Here is a 19,470-nt window from a genome sequence, read left to right as displayed (position 1 = left end):
AACATATCATCCACATAAAATAGTAGAATGATGTAGGAGTTGTCAAAATGTTTGACATAGCAACAGTGATCAGCCTGGCATCTTGTGTATCCCGAACTACACATGAAGTTGTCAAACTTCTTGTACCACTGTCTTGGAGCTTGCTTCAAACCGTATAGGCTTTTCTTTAGCTTGCAGACTTGGTTCTCCTTTCCTGGTATTTCAAACCCCTCTGGTTGTTGCATGTAAATGTCTTCCTCCAATTCTCCATGAAGAAAAGCTGTTTTTACATCTAATTGTTCAAGATGTAAATTCTCTGCTGCTACTATCCCCAGAACAACTCTGATTGTTGTGAGCTTCACAACTGGAGAAAATATCTCAGAGTAGTCAATCCCTTTCTTTTGTTGAAACCCTTTTACAACAAGTCTTGCCTTGAACCGTTTGCTTCCTTCATGCTCAGTCTTTACTCTGTAGACCCATTTATTTTGCAAAGCCTTCTTTCCTTCAGGTAGTGTGGTCAGCTCCCACGTCTTGTTCTTCAGCAACGAACTCATCTCATCCTTCATGGCTAACTCCCACTTGCTTGAGTTTCCATCTTGTAAGGATTCTTCATAACTTAGCGGCTCACCATCATCTGTCAGCAAAATATAATTCAGTAGAAGTGTGAACCGTTGTGGGGGCTTTACAGTCCTTAAAGACCTGCGAACATAAACAATTGGTTCACTTGGCTCTGCATCGTCTTGTGTAGTGGTGGGTACAGATGTGCTTGAATCTTCTTGTAAAGACTCTTGAGTTTTGTTCTGCTCGGTAACATCGGGAAGCCCTTCTAATCTGATGAATTCAGATTTTTGTGGACTTGTATCTGAATCAGTCATATCTGTTTCTGCACTTGATCTGTCTTTGTACAAAACTTTCTCATTGAAGATCACGTTCCTGCTTATGATAATCTTTCTGTTCTGATCATCCCAGAACCGAAATCCAAATTCTTCATCTCCATAGCCAATGAAGAAACATTTCTTGGATTTGGCATCTAGCTTGTTGCGAGCATCAGAATCTATATGCACATAGGAAACACACCCAAAGACCTTTAAATGAGAGAGTTGTACCTCTTTTCCTCTCCATACTTCCTCGGGCAATCTGAACTCCAAAGGAACTGATGGTCCACGGTTGATCAAGTAAACTGCAGTATGAACTGCGTCAGCCCAGAATGTTTGAGGTAGCCCTGAATGCAACCTCATGCTTCTAGCTCGTTCATTGATGGTCCGGTTCATTCTTTCAGCAATGCCATTCTGTTGTGGTGTGCCTGGAATGGTCTTTTCCATTCTGATACCATTAACAACGCAATACTCCTTGAAACCTCTATCAATGTATTCTCCTCCATTATCAGATCTTAAGCATTTCAACTTTAAACCTGATTCATTCTCAACCATAGCCTTCCACTTCTTGAATGTTTCGAACACATCAGATTTATTTTTCAGAAAGTAGACCCATACCTTTCTGCTGAAATCATCAATGAAAGTTACGTAATACCGAGAACCTCCAAGAGATGCCACTGGAGACGGTCCCCATAAATCTGTGTGCACTAGTTCTAGCTTTATTGGTCTTAAGGCCCTGCCAACCTTTAAGAAACTAAGCTTCTTCTGTTTTCCAAGAACACAGCTTTCACAAATGTCTAGATCAACATTTTTAAGCTCTGGCAGTTTTCCCTTCGACTGAAGTATCTTCATCCCCTTTTGACTCATATGGCCGAGTCTACAGTGCCATAGCTGTGCTTGATCTTTTGCTTCAGTAGAGGCAATAATGTCTGCAAATCTTGTGGTCATATACAGGGTGCCAGTTTTCTTTCCACGAGCCAAAACCATTGCTCCCTTTGATACCTTCCACATACCTCCAGAAAAAAGGATTGAATGACCACTCTCATCAAGTTGTCCGACTGAGATTAGCTTCTTCTTTAGTCCAGGAACATGCCTTACATTTTGCAAGTTCCATGTAGATCCATTCATTGTCTTGATCTGCACTTCTCCTATACCCACAATCTTCATTGGTTGTCCATCGGCCAGATAGACTACACCGTGTTCTCCAGCAACATAGTTTTGCATCATCTCATGGTGTGGTGTACAGTGGAATGAAGCACCAGAATCAAGAATCCAATCATCAATTGGACTTTGTACAGCAAGAATCAAAGCGTCTTGCACCTCATCTGTGGTAGCGTTTGCAGAGTCAGCTTCAGGTTTTTTCAGTTTTGTACAATTCCTCATGAAATGACCAGGTTTGCCACAATTCCAACATTCAACCTGCTTTCTGGGTCCGAACTTGCTTTTACTTCTGTATCTTGATTTGGATCTGCCTTTGGATAAACCTCTATCCTGTCTCCTCCCTCGAGTGTTAATGTTGAGAGCTGATCCTGAACTTGAACTTTCACCTGAGTCTTTCCTTCGCACTTCTTCAGCTAAAATCAAGTCTCGGATATCATCATATTTCAGTTTGGATTTTCCAGCTGAGTTGCTCATGGCTGTCCTCATACCTTCCCAACTGCTTGGAAGTGAAGCTAGTAAAATGAGTGCACGGATCTCATCATCAAACTCAATCTCTACATATGACAATTGATTTGTGATAGTATTGAAGTTGTTGAGATGCTGTTTAACAGAGGTGCTTTCTGTCATCTTCAAGTTGAACAACTTCTTCATCAGGTGCACTTTGTTATTTGCTGAGGGCTTCTCATACATCCCAGACAGGGCTTCCATCAGTCTTGCAGTGGATCTTTCTTTTGTAACATTGTGAGCAACTCTTCTTGATAAAGATAACCGGATAATACCCAAAACTTGTCTATCAAGAAGCAACCAATCTTCTTCTGGCATATTTTCTGGTTTGCTCCCCAACAGAGGAAGATGAAGTTTCTTCCCATATAAATAGTCTTCAATTTGCATTTTTCAATATCCAAAATCTGATCCATCAAATTTTTCAATTCCTGCAGCCTTTATTTCATCTGCCATTTTTACTGTTTCTCTGATTTGAATTTGTCAAATCTGACCTTACAGATGTGTCCGGAACGACCAAAACTATTGGAAACGACATTGAGATCACCCCAATCAGACTTCGGATGGCTCAGATTTTAACAATCAAAGTTTTGGATCAACGGACGGTGCAGATGAAGCCGCGTGTCAGGCCAGAATAGTGTCTGCGAAGCACTGGATCAAAACTCACTTTTGCTGACGTGTCCAAATGACGTGGCATCCACGTAGGCCAACCGGGACCCACTTTTACTGACGTGGAAAATACACGCGTAATTTCGGCTGACGTGGCAGATGATGACGTGTCTGCTGACTGGTCTGATGACGTGGCGGATGACTGTGCAGGATTGCTGGCGTGGATGCTGACTGGCTGCTGGCGTGGCGGGTCAACCCGGTTCAGTTGCAGACAATCGGGTGAAGACGACGCGTGGAGAGCGTGGCGCGAGTGGTCGCGCGTGGGCAGTGCTGTCATCGGCGCGTGTGGGCGCGTGCGGGCATGCAGGACGTCGGTTCTTCGCCGGGTTTTCACCAGTGAATTCGTCTCTTCTTCCTCTACGCGATGGTATTGTCAAAAACACGTTTTGAGAACTTTGATTTTTGAGTTTGGATCAAACACCCTTTTTTTCAAGAACAAGCTCTAATACCAGTTGTTGGGAAAATCCAGAACTCAAACACACATTAATTTACGTGGTTCGGCAACGTGCCTACTCCACGGAGCTACTGGTTTGTATTAATCACTTCAAAGAAACAATACAAACAAAGGAGGAGGAGAAAACTCTTCTCAACTCAACTCTACTCACTCAAGCTCTCTCTGCTGCTCTCACTTCTCTTCTGTTCTCTCTGTGTTTTTCACACTCTCACTCGCAGCTCTTCACTGAGCTTATATGTATACAAGATGGGAGTGAAGGGGCATAAATCATGCCTTGATTTATGCCCACCGTTTGTGTCCTCCACCATGTGCCAAGTGGGAGATTAGGTATTCCCACTTGCATATGGTGGGACATTGTTTGTCTCCACTAACTAACAAATACTTGCATGTGGAATAAGACTCGTACAAAGTAGGAAGCAGGTCGAGTAATTGAGACATTTTCCAATATATCTTCATGTCAAGTTGTGGCCTTTACAGTTCTTGAACTTGCGTCACTTAGTGTAGGATTGCACGGTCCAGGTTCGGGTTGAACTAGATGGGTGATGGATTGGGTTGAATATTTTTTAATACAAAAAAATAAATGTTAGGATGACACCATTATTTTTTTAAAAATAGAAAAAAATCAAAGACTCGAGTCGTTGACTTGATTAGATTGAAAAGCTAACCAGGATGGTTCTTAACACTACTATAAAAGATTGCACAACAACATCAAAAAAGGTTGATGTGAAACGTGTTGCAACTACATTTATAAACTATATAGACAAGGCCAAGTCTGAAAAGAAGTTTATGAAGAAAACTGGAAGCATCCGACGTGAATTCTGAAATTATTATTTTTCTATTTTAATTATTTTTCTAGTTAATTTTAAATTTTAATTATTTGTTTTCTAGCTTAGAATTTTCAATTTGATTAATATTTTACTAGTTAGGAATCTAATATTACATAGATTATATTAGTTAAGTTTTAATAATAGATATTTAGACCATTATTCATATTTTATAAAATAATGGAGAGTTTTGGCAACGCTATATACCTCGTCAATTGATATCCAAATAGGCTAATCTCTTTGATAAATGAAGATGGCAGTAACCTAATCCATGATGCAAAATTGGAGGTACTCCAGGGCGATGGTAGTAACCTAATCTATGATGCAAAATTGGAGGTACTCCAGGGCATTGTGTGAGCTTAAGAGCAGAAAATATATTATTTTACGCTAGCTCAGGAACAAAGAATGAATCGTTTGGAACAAGCTTAGGAACATAGAATGGGTTATTTGGAACAAGCCATAACAGATCTAGTTTGGTTAATGGCAGACGTAAAAAGGGACCGTGAAGAGGAAAGAACTTCGTAGAGAGTTTCTTCTAGGCAGGCTTAACGGCATACCTATTCTTAAAGATCTATCTAGGCAATTATTTGCCTATGTGGAGGTTGGTGGTGGAGATGAGTTTGATGGAGGTTGCAGGATCTTAGCATTTCAAGACAGACAGCTGCAATACACATAAGTTTTACATTTAGATAGAAATCCCAGCATTCAATGGGGATTTGGATATAAAAGAATTCCATAATTGGATCACTGAATATGACAAGGTTAACAAGTACTTAGGTTTCTCAGAAGAGAAGATAGTAAAACTGGTTGCATATAACTTAAAGGGTGAAACTTCTTTCTATGGGAGATGCTAGATAAAAAGACAGTTAAAATAAGAAATACAACCTATTACATTATGGATACACATCAAGTAGTTTTTGCATGAGAGATTCCTTTCTCATTTGAATTTCAAAAACTATCAGAACATAATAAGCTTCAAGAGATGAAGAATCTGTTAAATTAATTAAGATCAAATAGAGAAAGGAGGCTAGAATTCTGAATAATCAGTGTATTATGAATGCTTAGCGTTAATCTAAATACAAATAAAGTATATATAGGTCAAACTGAAAGTACTATTCTACCCTTAATAAATAAGATTACATAAATATTATTTAACAGAATCAAAACGGGTTGCGAGGTTTATAAGAGGGTTAAAACCAACAAATTGAGATAAGATCAGAGAACATATGCCTGAAATTTTCAGTAGCATATGTTATAAGTTGACTTTTACAGACTTCAAAACAAACATGGTTTGTTAGTCAAATAATCTTTGGGAAATTGGTCCAACAAATTTTCAAAAAACAAAAGAAATATGAAACATTGAAGCAGGAGTTCTATTAACGCGAACTGTTAGAAAGGAATACGAGGGAAAATGATTGTTTTACATATTAAAGAAACTTGCATAGACAATATTCCTTAACAGTTGAATCCTGAGCAAGAGCAGGAAGATCACGGTAAGAACATTAGACATTGGCAATGTCTATTATCTCTAGGCATTTAAGGTGGTTTGGCCAGATTTCTGGTGGAGATGTTTCGGTGGAGAGAGAGGAAAGGGCAGGGAGATGGAGAGAGCAAGAGAGGGGACAGCTTGATTTGGAAGTTAAGGTTTCAAGGAGAGAAAGATTACCTTTTATAGTAAGGTTTAATTATGGCTAAACCAATTTGGTGCAATTCAGTCCAATCAGTTTTATACTTTTAAAATCAAAATCAAAATCTAAATCTAAACCGAATAGAATTGAAATTTTTTTAGATTTTTTTTATTAATTTTTTTTATTCAATCTTTTCAATTAATTTTTTATTAATTTCACGGTTTAATTAATTGGTCGGCTTTTTTTATCACCTCCGGTCGTTGATTAATTTGATAATAACCGATAAATCTTATGAAAACCATTAAAATCAATAGCTAGTTCAATGATTTTTTTCCGTGAGAAGAGCAAAATATGATAATATTCATAGTGTTTTAATTAACCGGGTACACAGTATCAAAAACAACCCTCGCAAAAGTATGCCGAACTTCCTGCAGGCCTCCCAAACCCAACATCTCGTAATCGATCTTTCTACCTTGCTTTGGCAGAAAACCTTTTTCCGGGCCATCTCTTGAGCACTCAAAAATCCGGCACACTCTTAAATACACTGCCAACGGAAAGAATACCTGCACATTGTAGATCATGTGAGGCATATTCCGAATGATATATATAAATATAAATACCGAAAGCATTGAAGAAAAAACAAACATTGAGAAAGCAAGATGCTCTCCAAACAATAGTTATCTCCATTCTTAAACCTACATGTGGAAATAATATCCACCCTAATCTGCTAATAGATTGCATAAATCTGTAGGCACTGATCCTACCTTTTATGAATAGTGGAGAGGTCCTGTTTTTATCATCAGTAGTTTTACTTCTGGTGAAAAGAGCTGATACCAGAGATATTTCCCACTACCAGTATTATTTGAAGCACTTAAAATGAAACTATATCAATAAAAATGAAATATGTCACAAGTTGAGAAAATTGTTATATCTAGAATTCAAAAATGAAACTATATTTATAAGGTGGAGTGCAAAGTTAAGCAGACATAATTTCTTCTGAAAGGCCACTCTATCTAGTCATGGAGCTAAAGTATGGAACTAAATCTCAGAGATGATTTCAAGACAGTTCTATATATTAGAATTTTGGGATAAGTTGCTGTTCTCTAGACTTGAACCTCCATTTTGCTGGTTGCAAGCCCGTGCAATTTTTACCATTGCAAAAAAGCAATGGCCCCTTCAAAAGCATATCCCTCATAATACTATTTCTTATGCATTATCAGGATCCTTACTGTTTTTCGTAATAGGATGACTATGTCAAAGTCAAACATAGCCTCACTAGGAAAAGGGAAAAGGAAAAGGAAAAGGAAGTGCTCACCAAATCTGAATACGGTGCTTGAGGGTACTCTGCCATTGCCAGTGAAACATAATACTCATCGGTCATCCAATTTAAAACTTGTTTAACAGATGCAGCGAAATCCACAACCTCATCAATCAGCATCTCAGAGTCCAGATCCTGAGGTTTAGTTAACTCATGAAAGCTGATGTCATGTGGCTTGGTGATCTTCCTTGCCATGTTTACTCCTCCTAAAATATCCCCACCATTGTGAACAGCTAGACAAAATGCTGCCACTACCATAGGATCCCTTGGTTGGTCAGCTAATGCTTTATGGAATGCTAAGATTCCAACCCTAGAAAAAAAAATGATGTGATGAGTCTTGACTTCTTGGTAACTTATGTGCAGCCAGTACTAAATGTTGATTTACTTGAGATAGCGCTTGCTTCAATATGATCTTGAATCAATCAGGACATTGGAAATACCAGAGTTAAAATGAAACAACATATCAAAAAAGAAAACCCCTGGCATGCATTAAATATATTTTCAAAAGCATGTGACTGCAGAGGATGTAACTTTGAATTACCTTCATTGATGGATAATGTTTTTACAAATTTTAATTCAATCAAATAAACAGCTTCATATATATTCACAGGCAATGCACCATGTAGTGAGAGGTGATAAATTGCATAGTTGACAAACAAACTTGAAAAGTTTTGATCATGATGTGCTGGTTTATTATAGCATATCTGAAAAGGGAAAAGCAAAATTTAGATCAAGAAAAATATTACCATAGGCTGCTGTGGCATGGCCTATCAGGTGCAAGGAGTTTATCCAAGTTAGAAAACAGACACTGCAGATGAAATAACAAACTCTTCAATCCTTTAAGAAGTCAACCACCCGTGCTTTTGAAATATATAAAAACTCAAATAAGCTTAGTTCCAAATCAGTTAAAATACACTGGGAAACAAATACCAGAATACCGACATAATTCAAGAGTGATTAAACTTTTTGGGCCTCATATACCCTCACTATGCTTGAAAATACTCTTCTTAAAGATCAATATCTAATGAGAACCACACATTCATATTCCAGACGACATAGCTATTATTGGTAGCAAGTATAACTGTATAAAATAAGCAAGCAACTTCAGAAATCCAATAACACTGTACCTAAAGCCCCTAAACCATTAGTGTACTCGGAAGAGTCTTCTTGACAAAACTGGCAATGGGCAAGGCTGCAAGGGTATAGCCTTGTTGGATTATTAGTTTAGAAAATCAGTAACTATGAAAAGCAGGAAACAAAACCCAATTTCTAAGAAACACTGTTTTTAGAGACCCAACCAAAATCAAGACTAGATGGTAGACAAGCTTTGCCGGAACTTATAACCTGATCTATAATTGAACCTCAATTACAGTCAAACCAGAAGATGAAAGTCACAAAATGAGTAACCAAAATAATAAGATTACCAGAAGCATGTTAGATCTCTTATCCCGTCTCTTAAAACCATCACGAACAAAATATGCTGCCTGCAAGACGAATCTATATTAGCCCAGCAACAGATGTGTCACACAGAAATTAAACATCAAATACAAACCTGGATGGGCAGAAGTAGTTCAAGAAGTCCAAATTTCCATAATATCCTCAAAGAAGCTTCAGCAGAACCATATGCTAGCATATAGTTCATCTCCATCATGATTCTTGGCTAGAACATTTTGATACTAGAGTTAGGTCAGTTTAAACACCCATGTATAAAATTAAATGTATCAGAAACTATAAAGAAGCAAGGAAGAGCTGATCACCTTGTCAAGTCTTAATAACGAGTGAGAAAGATTTTTGACAAAGTGAGCTGTTTCCCTTGTAAAACGGAATCCTAATCGAGCAGCAATTCTTACTGCACGCAGAATGCGAGCTGCAAATAGAAAGGAGTCACATACAACCTGATCATGAACATGAGAAGAAAAGTGTTGACTATGCATATGGTACTTGTTAATGAACTAGAAATGCACACGCTTCACTGGTAATAGATGGTGAAGTTGAATTGGAGACAAAGGCTCACCACAGTCCTCTTGAAAAGAAATACCAGCTGGGATCACTGTTCGCACCTATGCCCACAGAAGCTGATGTGAGGACAATATACATTGTGACTTATTAAAAAATGATAGGAAAAAAAAAACGAAGTTAAGAAATACATTCACACTTTAGCCTTTTTAATATCTTCCAGACCTCCCATATAATCGTACACTATTCTTTTATATGGATCAAACATCAACCTGCATGCAAAGACAAATGCATGTTAAAACAATTGTCCCAGAACAAAATATATAAAAAAGAAGGAAAACATACACGTCAAAACATTTGAAGAATGAGGAGAGTTGCAAGATAGAGATCCAATATTCACTAACTAGAAAATGGTAATTTGTATCTTCAACTACTAACCCATTTATAGTGAAGTCCCTCTGCAAACAATTCTTCCAACGAACATAATCCTTCTCATCACAATCAATGGGACAAATGATGTCATTTCTCAAATCCACCTTGAACTTCCGTCCTGTGGTGCTAAAACTCGAAACCTGTTATTAAAGAGAGTTAGAAATACAAAAATGAAAACAAAAAAGGAAGACAATTTAGTCCTAAATCCAAGAAACAAATGCTATAGCAATTATGTGCAAAGAGGAATAAAATTGGAAGTGGCATGATGCAATAGTCGTCAACAGGCAGCACAAAGTGTACTAATTGAAGAATAACCAAATTCAATGATCTGTCAGATGCAATGATCAGAGAGTGAGAGAGAAAAAGAGCATCATACCTCCACAATAGTATCCCCAACATGCACGTGACATATGGGAAACCATTTGCCAACTATTTCACACCGTGAAAATGCCCTTACTACCTATACACACGATTAAATTTCACCAAGCTTGTTAAATAGCTCCAACAGAACATTTTATAATGGCATTGCATTTAAACACAGATTCTAAAGCTGTTTCAGGCATCACAAGCGTTAAACAAAATGACAAAGAAACCAACAATTATACAAGCTTAGCACAGCATCGAAGCATAAATTAACCTCTTTAAGCTCAGCTGATGTGATTATATCAAAATCCTTTGGTATTCTCTTTAAAATAAGATCCCGGACACAACCTCCCACGAGATAAACCTCATATCCTAAAATAAACAAAAGAAAAACTCAATCTTTTAACAACAAAAGACTATAACAAACATCATGACCATTAGTAACAAACAACAACTTTCCTAACATAAACGTAAGTATCACCAACAACTTATGTTTCCTTTCATCGCCAACAAAACAAGGAAAATCCACAGATACAAAATAATTCGTTATGACCCAAAAGTACAATACCATTTTTCTTAAGCCCATTAAGGACCTTCTTTGTAGGCATTGAAATCAATGAATTACTGAGTCCAAGTTCCTTGGAACTCAATTTCTTCCACTCCGGCGCCTTACAGTCCCCTAAAAAAAAAGATTCCAAAATTGAAAAAAAAAAAAACCAAAATTCACCATAAAACCAGAGAACTTGAAAACAGCCCAATAAAGCAAAACGTACCCAAGTTTCGACTGTTGCCTTTGATAACATTCTCTTGAACATCAAGGGTTTCAATTGCTGCAACTGAGCTGAACCGAACCTGCAAGAAAATAATGAAAAAAAAAACATTTAGAAAGAAAATATCCAAATTCACTTAGTTACTGTAAACATTAATAGAAACGTAAAATTCACTTACTTTTTGAATGCGGTGAATAAGAGATGGCCTAAGAGGAAAACCGGGTCTACAAGCAAAGCTTAAGCTTGAAATTGCCATGGATTGATTGACAGATAGAGAAGGGTGTGCTTAAACCTTAGTGAAAATGGGGATTTATGGTTTTTTTTTTAAGTGTTTTAGAGAGCGGTAATGAAATCCAGCGCATGAAATATCTGATGTCACGTGGCATTTGTAAAATGGCCAGAGTTTTGAGATGGATCGGCCCATGGGCTTTGTAGGTTAGATTAAAACCATGTAATCAATGGCTTAAGACTGAGAAGGCCATGGATGATCATGGTGCTTTAGAATAGGCATGGAAGATAAGGTCCGAGATGGGCCCAGCAATTTGGAAATCAAATTTTACTGAAGAATGAATATTTGGAAGATTAAATAGGAAAATAAATGGCTATTTTTAAAATAAAGCCGAGGAATTTATGCAGGGGCTTTCCCTTGACTGACCTTGTGGGGGTGAATGGGTGGAAACAGGAAATTATGAGCGTTGAAAAGTGATGGGCCCAAAGGCCTAACAGCCCACTAGTGTTTGGTTAAGCTATTGGGCCAGAGGCCTAACAGCCAAGATCGGATTGGTACTGTCCAGTCAAGTGGTTGGACTAGAGGCTCCACCGAAAACAAACAAAAAAACGCGTTGACAATTGTTCGGGCAAAGAAGAAAAGAAAAGAAGGAAGTAGAGAAATACACGCGTTGCACGAGCCGTTACGAGGAGGCGCTTTTATTCACATGCTACGCTGGTGCGTGTAATACACGCGTAAGTAATTTTTCGAACCTCAATAAAGAAAAAAAAATCTTGTTTCGTAGAAGTTTATGAGGCACATGCCCAATCCAATTTAAAAAATCAAAATCCATTGCATCATTCGTGGAAAAAGAAGAAGCCTTGTCCGACTTTGTCCGTAGGTGACCTTCTATTGCAAGTCATCAAAAAGCGACCAACTTTCCAATTTTATGTGAACATCCCGACTTGTCGGAAGGAAGAATCTTGATCTTCGTTGCCCTTCCAAAGTTTATTATTTAGCTTTCGCACACGAAGTATACCTTGAGCCTTGGGTAGCTGGGTGCTCGCATGACTGCAACAGGCCTAACCTTGAGCATGTGCCAGTGGGGTAGATGCATGGGGGGTTCCTCCGGGACGCCGCCAGAAAGGGCCACGGCCACCTATAACTATTTGAAATTAATTTTTTCCCTGGTACTTACCTTTAATTTCCATTGGATTTTGCTCTTGCACTAAGGCTTAAACTTTAATCCCCATCAAAATTTGAACTTTTATGTATTTATTATGAAATACGGAGCTAGATTCTTTGCTTTTTCAGTTGAGGCATGAATTTTGATGTACAGGACTTTATATATATATATATATATATATATATATATATATATATATATATATATATATATATATATATATATATTTGAACCGTTGAATTCAACAGTTTGAAGCTTGCTATGTTTGTTTTCAGGGAAACGCACATGGCTGTTCTTCTCCACATTTTGCTCAACCCAGTAGCTATCTGCAGTGCGCACCAAAGTCCCTTTTTTTGCAGTTATTTGAGAGTAATTTTTCAACGAAAGAAACGTTTATCGTTTTTCCAGTAGCGTTTTGGTTGCATCTGGACGCAATTTCGTCGACAATCCCTACCTGAAAACATTAAAATCACTTGTGTGAACGCTTTAACAGATCGATGGTCTGCAGGACATTGATGGTGACCATTTTCCTTTTTCCATGCCCTATCTGTAAGAGAGTTTACTATTGACTACGTGCCATTGCGGCCTGAATTAAGTAATTGTCATGTTTGAACCCAAAAGAAAGATATCATGTTGAATTCAACCTTCCTTTTCAAAGCTGCCATTGTAAGTACCCTCGCACTCATGCGTTTCTCTCCTTGGTTTCGTGTTTTTCCCTCACCAAAATCACAATCAATCCGGAGTGGATTTGGATCCTCTCATGTTTTTAAGAGCATGGTCAATTATGTTCCAAATCTCGCAATTGATTTTGAATTCACCTCATCTAAGGTTAAATAGAAAAACTATATTCATTTAACGTAAAATTAAATTCAATTAATGTTCTTATGGTGACTTTCAGATTTTCAAAATGCTCAAACACATAGAGAAATTTAATTAAAAGCTAGAATACCATATTTTTCAATTTAATTAGAAAAAACATATGTCATGTCATATCAACAAAACAATGACTCAAGATTTGATGAGTAAAGAAAAATAAGATTAAACTGATGAATTTCATGATTGAATCCTATGACTGAATTGAAAGAAATTATGCGAAATGGATGATATTTGTAACATATGCGCCAACATGTGAGAAGGCCTACTATACTGGGGTTGAGTGTGCGGTGGCCATGTATGTTCATTGATGGCTTTTCTAATATCATTTGATTTATATCAGCGTTCTCTTCTATTCAAGACAACGTGTATGTTTAAAAGAGGTTTGGTTGGGTCACGACGACTCAATCTCTTTTCTACTCTCTTATCCTCCATCTTTATGCCTTACACACTCCAAAATAACAAAGTGGTTTTGTCATTTATTTTTTAATATCAAATTTGATCCTCATATTTTAATTTAACTTTATATTTTTAATTTTATTCTTTAATATTGGGTTGTCAAGGAATTGAATTTTGTATTTTTTGTTTGATTTTTATATGGTTATCTCAGAATCATGAATCAAGTCGCAAGTTTGATAGGTTAACATGAGACTGCTTCAAGTTGTTTTTCATTTGGTTTTTCTTTAATTGAATTCTTTTTTGCAGTTTCATCATTTAACATTGATTTTATTTGGTTTCTCAGTTTGCTTTTTATATGGTTATCTCAGTATTATGAATCCATACACAAGTTTGACAGGTTAACCCGAGGTTGTTTTAGGTTGTTTTTCATTTGATCTTTTTTTTAATTGATTTTTTTTGCAATTTCTTCATTCAACATTGGTTTTATTGAGAATTGAGTTTCTTGATTTTTCTTACTTGTTTTCTACAGGGTTATCTTGTATCGGGCTCGGGTTGCGAGTTTGACAGGTTTGTCTGGATTGACTTGAGTTATTTTTTTGGATACTTTTTTCTATTTGATTTTTTTTCCAAATTCATCTTTTAATAATGGTTTGGTTGAGCATTGTGTTTTATGATTTGTTTCACTTGCTTTCTATGGACTTATTTCAATTTCATAACTCGAGACAAACTGACCCAGGTTACGTGTTTGCAAGTAATAAAAATTCAGATAATTCTCCAAAATAATTTTAAAGAAATTCAGATGATGGTTCAAGAGTTTTGAAAAGCTTGAATTACCCGAAATGATTTTTTTAAAATCTATAAATATATATAAGTAATTTATTGTTAGGTTGGAAATAAAATAAAATGCATTGGGTAAAAAAGATATTCAAATTATTTTAAAAAAATTTAATATATTTTCTGAAATATAATTTGAGAAAAATAATAATTCAGAGAGGTGAAAAATTAATTTGGATAGGAGAATTTGAAAAAAATTTGAAAAATTAAAATATATATATATATATATATATATATATATATATATATATATTCCGCATTACTTGAATACTCATCACCCTATCGATACTTTCTTTGTAATCTATGATGACTTTACCCTCCAAATCCAAAAAAGGAAAAAAACCGAGTCAATTAGTATACACTCGCCTATGGCAACACCACACATTTGTCTTGCACAATTGAAATATGCAATATACAGCCAGTACTGTTGGTTGTCATCTTCCTCTTAATTTTACCATGTCATATTTACGTTTTGTTTTTATTGGTTTTTACAAAAAGCCAGTTTCGTTTTCAAACCATGCAGCATGTTATCTTTTACCCACACTGTTTTCCCATTTCTTTCAAGATTTAACGTATTATAGAATGTATAGCATGTATATCTCTGAATAGGAAATTCATGTAGGATTATTCCAATGTTGTAATCCCTACGGTTACTGTCGTATTCTGCCCTATATATATAAATAGAAAAGGTTGGCCAAAGTCATTATGTTATTCTCAACTTGGTATCAGAGCCCTAAATAAACTAAAACACCTCTTATCCTCTCTGTAATGGATCCTTCCCAACCAGCAGCCATCTCTTCCTCTGCAGCAGCACCGGTTGTGCCACCCTACTCTCCTGCTGAAGCACTACCTTCTTCTTCAGCTTCAGCTCTACAGTGGCCACAACCTACAGATGTTGGCCATGCTCTCTTCAACCCCAATAATGCTCCTCTGCTGCCGTCCTCTTCTGCTGAAGCCACTGCAGCTTCTGCCATGACAATTGTGTCCCTCTCCCACACTCATCAGGTCATCTCTATGAAACTAACAAACACCAATTATCTATATTGGCGAATGCAGATGAAACCGTATCTTTTAGGCCAAAGAGTTTTCGGCTTTGTTGATGGTTCAAACTCCTGCCCCTCTCCACATATTCTTGCTACCGATCGTGTCTCTTTTCAGGTATCTCAACACTTTCTTTGTTGGAAACAACAAGACCAACTCATTCTAAGTGCCCTGCTCTCTTCGTTATCCATGGAAGTTCTTCACCTTGTTGTTGATTGTCCAACCTCATGTTTTGTCTGGCATACACTTAAGCAAGCTCTAGCTTCTACATCCAATTCTCGTATTATGCAACTTCATGGCTCTCTTCAAGACCTTTGACAAGATGATGATTTGGTAACTCAATTTCTGCAAAAAGCTAAGGCTTTATTTGATGAGCTAACAGCTGCTGGCCAACCTATTTCGCTAGCCGATTTCAATCTATATGTGTTTCGTGGCCTTTGTGGAGATTTTAAAGACTTAGTGACAAGTCTTGTTACAAAGGCAGAGCCTTTACCATATGCAGATTTGCTTAGCCATCTGCTAACTCATGAATTTATTCATAAATCCTCCTATTTGTCTATGGGGTCTGCTGCAATTCATGCACCCTTGTTACCCACGCCAAACATCCCTCCTTCAGCACTCCTCTCTCATCGTTAGTCTGCTGCTCAGTTTGGACGCAATAGGGGCTGTTCTCATGGCAACTAGCGTCCTCAACAGTTCCATCACAGAGTGTCTCGCACTTGTGGTTCCAAGCCTGACTTTCGTAGCTTTCATAGCACTCCCAGCAATGACAACAGACACAATAATTGGCAGCGCAGTAAGGGATCCAAATCTCGCAACCAGTTATGTCAAGCCTTCGGACATACTGCTTCTCAGTGCTCCCAACTTCAGCAACGTGGTTATGGACAGTAGCATAGTGCTAATCTGGCACTGCATAATCTTGTAGGTACCGCTGAATGGTTTCTGGACACCGGTGCAAATCAACACGTCACACCTGACCTTGCAACCTTGACTGTTTCAGAACCATATAATGGTAATGATAATTTGCATGTTAGTGATGGTAAGGGACTTCCCATATCTCATATTGGCCATGCAAAACTATATACCCCACATCGTTCGTTCACTTTATCTAATGTCCTGCATGTTCTTGCAATCACAAAACCCCTGCTTTCTGTTCAGAAATTTTGTCTCGATAATAATGTTTATTTTGAATTTCATCTTTTTCTGTTTTATGTCAAGGATCTCAACACCAATGAAGTACTCCTCTCAGGACAAAGTAAAAATGGTCTCTGTACTTTGTCCAGGTTCAGGTTTTCCGTCCTGTCAGTTCCTCAAGCCTATTGGTCTCCCTACATCTTTGCTTCTGCTGATTTGTGGCATCGTCGTCTAGGTCATCCTACCTCTCGCATTTTTTAATTTTTAGTCTTGAAAAATAAGATCATTTGTAACAACAAACGTCTTAATTTTCAATGTCAAAGTTATCCCTTAGGAAAATCATCGTGTTTGTCTTTAAGGCCTACTGATCACAAAACTTCTGCTCCGCTTGAATTATTTTTTAGTGATGTGTGGGGTTCTGCTCCCCTTTTTTCTTCGGATGGTTATCATTATTTTATTATCTTTGTTGATGCGCACACAAAATATATATGGTATTATCCCCTTGTTGCAAAATCTGATATTTATTCTGTTTTTCATCAATTTCAAACTCTTGTCGAACATCAGTTTTCATTAAAAATAAAATATGTTCAAACTGATTGAGGCGGTGAATATCGCAAACTCTCCACTTTCTTTCAGACTATTAGTATTCATCACCATCTGATATGTCCTCATACTCATGAACAAAATGGAATAGTAAAAAGACGTCATAGACATATTGTGGAAATTGGCCTTACTCTTCTAGGCCAATGTAAAGCTCAATTTCATTTTTGGAATTATGCTTTTGACACTTCAGTTTATCTCATTAATCGCTTGTCTACTTTTGTTCTTGATAATTAATCTCCATTAGATTGTTTGTTTCAATGGTCTCCTAATTATCGTTTTTGCGTACTTTTGGATGTCTCTGTTTTCCTTTTTTACGTCCCTATAATAATCATAAATTGGATTTTCGGTCTTCTCTATATGTGTTTTTTGGCTACAGTTCCTCTCACCTTGGTTATCGATGTTTTAACATTGAATCTCAGCGCATATATATCTCTTGTCATGTCCGTTTTCATGAGCATGTTTTTCCGTTTGATAAATCTGAACAGATTGCACAGGTTTCGGCTCAAACCCACACCCTATCTCCTGTTACCATCCTCCCAAATCTAACCCACTCCCCATTGTTTACAGATCATACCACCCCCTATCCCACCTCTGCCTCTGCCCTACCCTCACCTTCTACCCAAACACCACAACCTCCACATTTCATTTGCCTCTCATCACATGCATCTTTATCTCACCATGCTGTTGCAGGTACAAGTTGCAGATCAGTTTTCCCTGCCCTCTAGCATGATGTCTTTGCTGGTACTAGGACACCTTTTGGTTCCTCCTCTGCTTCTCCTTATTCTACCAATCACCTGGTTTCTGAGACTCTGTCTCTGCTGCCAGCCCTCTACTTGCAGCAGCTTCTTCCCCGGTTTCTTCCTCTGGTCTGAATCTGGTGGTTGATCTCTCCGCTTATCCACTGCATCAGGACATCTCTGTGACGCTTCCCTCTCCTGCATCACCACCATTGCTCAGCCGCCACCCTATGGTTCTTAGATCGCAGCAGCCCAAAACCACATATATGGTGTCCTCTGCTGCAGCTAATACAGCTACCACCCGAGTATTGCTCTCTCCTTCCACTGAACCTGTTGCCTTTTCTAATGCAGATAAATATGTTGCTTGGCATGATGTTATGTGTGATGAGATCAAGGCTTTGCGATCCAATCACACTTGGTCCCTAGTGCCCTTTCATCCTTCGATGAATGTTGTGGGCAACCGATGGGTATATTGCATCAAACGTCATATTAATGGCAGCATTGAATGTTATAAAGCTCGTCTAGTTGCTAAAGGCTTTACTCAACAGGAAGGCATCGATTATTCTGAAACTTTCAGCCTAGTTATTAAATAGGTCACCATCAGATTAGTCTTTTCCATTGCGGTTTCCCATCATTGGAAGATTCATCAGTTTGATATTTATAATGTCTTTCTTAATAGTGTTCTTACTGAAGAGGTTTACATGAAACAACCTCCAGGTTTTGTTGACCCTACTCTTCCATCTCATTTGTGCAAATTGCACAAGTTATTATATGGTTTAAAACAGGCACCAAGGGCATGGTACACTCGTCTGAGTGATTTTTTACTCTCTATTGGTTTTCGTGCCTCCAAGGTTGACACCTCCCTATTTATCTTATCTGATGATACTAATATCTTTTATCTCTTGGTCTATGTTGATGATATTCTGCTTATGGGCAGCAACTCTGCCATGCTTCATCGCCTAGTCCAGTTACTAAGCTCCGAATTCAAGCTTCGTGACTTAGGTGATGTTCAATACTTTCTGGGTATTGAAGTTCAGTCTACAGGTATGGCTCTGATGTTGCGCCAACACAAATATATTCTTGACATCCTCACTCGGGCTGGTATGACTTCTTGCAAACCCGTTGATACTCCAGTCTCTTCTTCCAAACTTGTTATACAGCCGGATCATCCATTCTCTGATCCCACACGATTTTGTCAAATTATGGGTGCTCTTCAGTATCTTACATTCACTCGTCCAGATATCTGCTTTGCTGTTAACAGAGTTTGTCAGTACATGCATACTCATACAGATTCCCATTTGGCTGCTATTAAATGTATACTCTGCTACCTCAAAGGAACGACATCCTATGGTTTTCATATCACTTGAGGTACCTCTCTTGCTCTTCATGGTTTTATAGACGCCGATTGGGCTGGTAGTATTGATGATCGCAAGTCTACGGGTGGCTATCTTGTTTTCTTTGGTCAGACACCGATTTCATGGAAATCCAGCAAGCAACGTACAGTTGCCCGCTCCTCCACTGAGGT

The 19,470-nt window shown here is 37.8% G+C and overlaps 1 protein-coding gene across 1 annotated transcript; it reads right to left on the bottom strand.

Annotated features, from left to right (window-relative positions):
* Nucleotides 1–6,392: 6,392 nt before the first annotated feature.
* LOC133678154 (uncharacterized) lies at nt 6,393–11,273 on the bottom strand. Its single transcript, XM_062100375.1, has 14 exons — nt 11,109–11,273; nt 10,934–11,012; nt 10,729–10,839; nt 10,435–10,532; nt 10,174–10,257; nt 9,804–9,937; nt 9,565–9,637; nt 9,424–9,469; nt 9,167–9,276; nt 8,962–9,069; nt 8,834–8,893; nt 8,156–8,217; nt 7,407–7,719; nt 6,393–6,654 (listed from the first exon to the last, which is right to left on the bottom strand). The coding sequence occupies exons 1-14, from the start codon at nt 11,184–11,186 to the stop codon at nt 6,463–6,465; spliced, it is 1,548 nt and encodes a 515-aa protein (XP_061956359.1). The 5' UTR covers nt 11,187–11,273; the 3' UTR covers nt 6,393–6,462.
* Between the last annotated feature and the right edge of the window lie 8,197 nt (nt 11,274–19,470).

Source organism: Populus nigra, chromosome 18, assembly GCF_951802175.1.
Source record: "Populus nigra chromosome 18, ddPopNigr1.1, whole genome shotgun sequence".
In the NCBI taxonomy this organism is placed as follows: Eukaryota; Viridiplantae; Streptophyta; class Magnoliopsida; order Malpighiales; family Salicaceae; genus Populus; species Populus nigra.
This window is presented reverse-complemented; position numbering and strand designations above follow the sequence as displayed.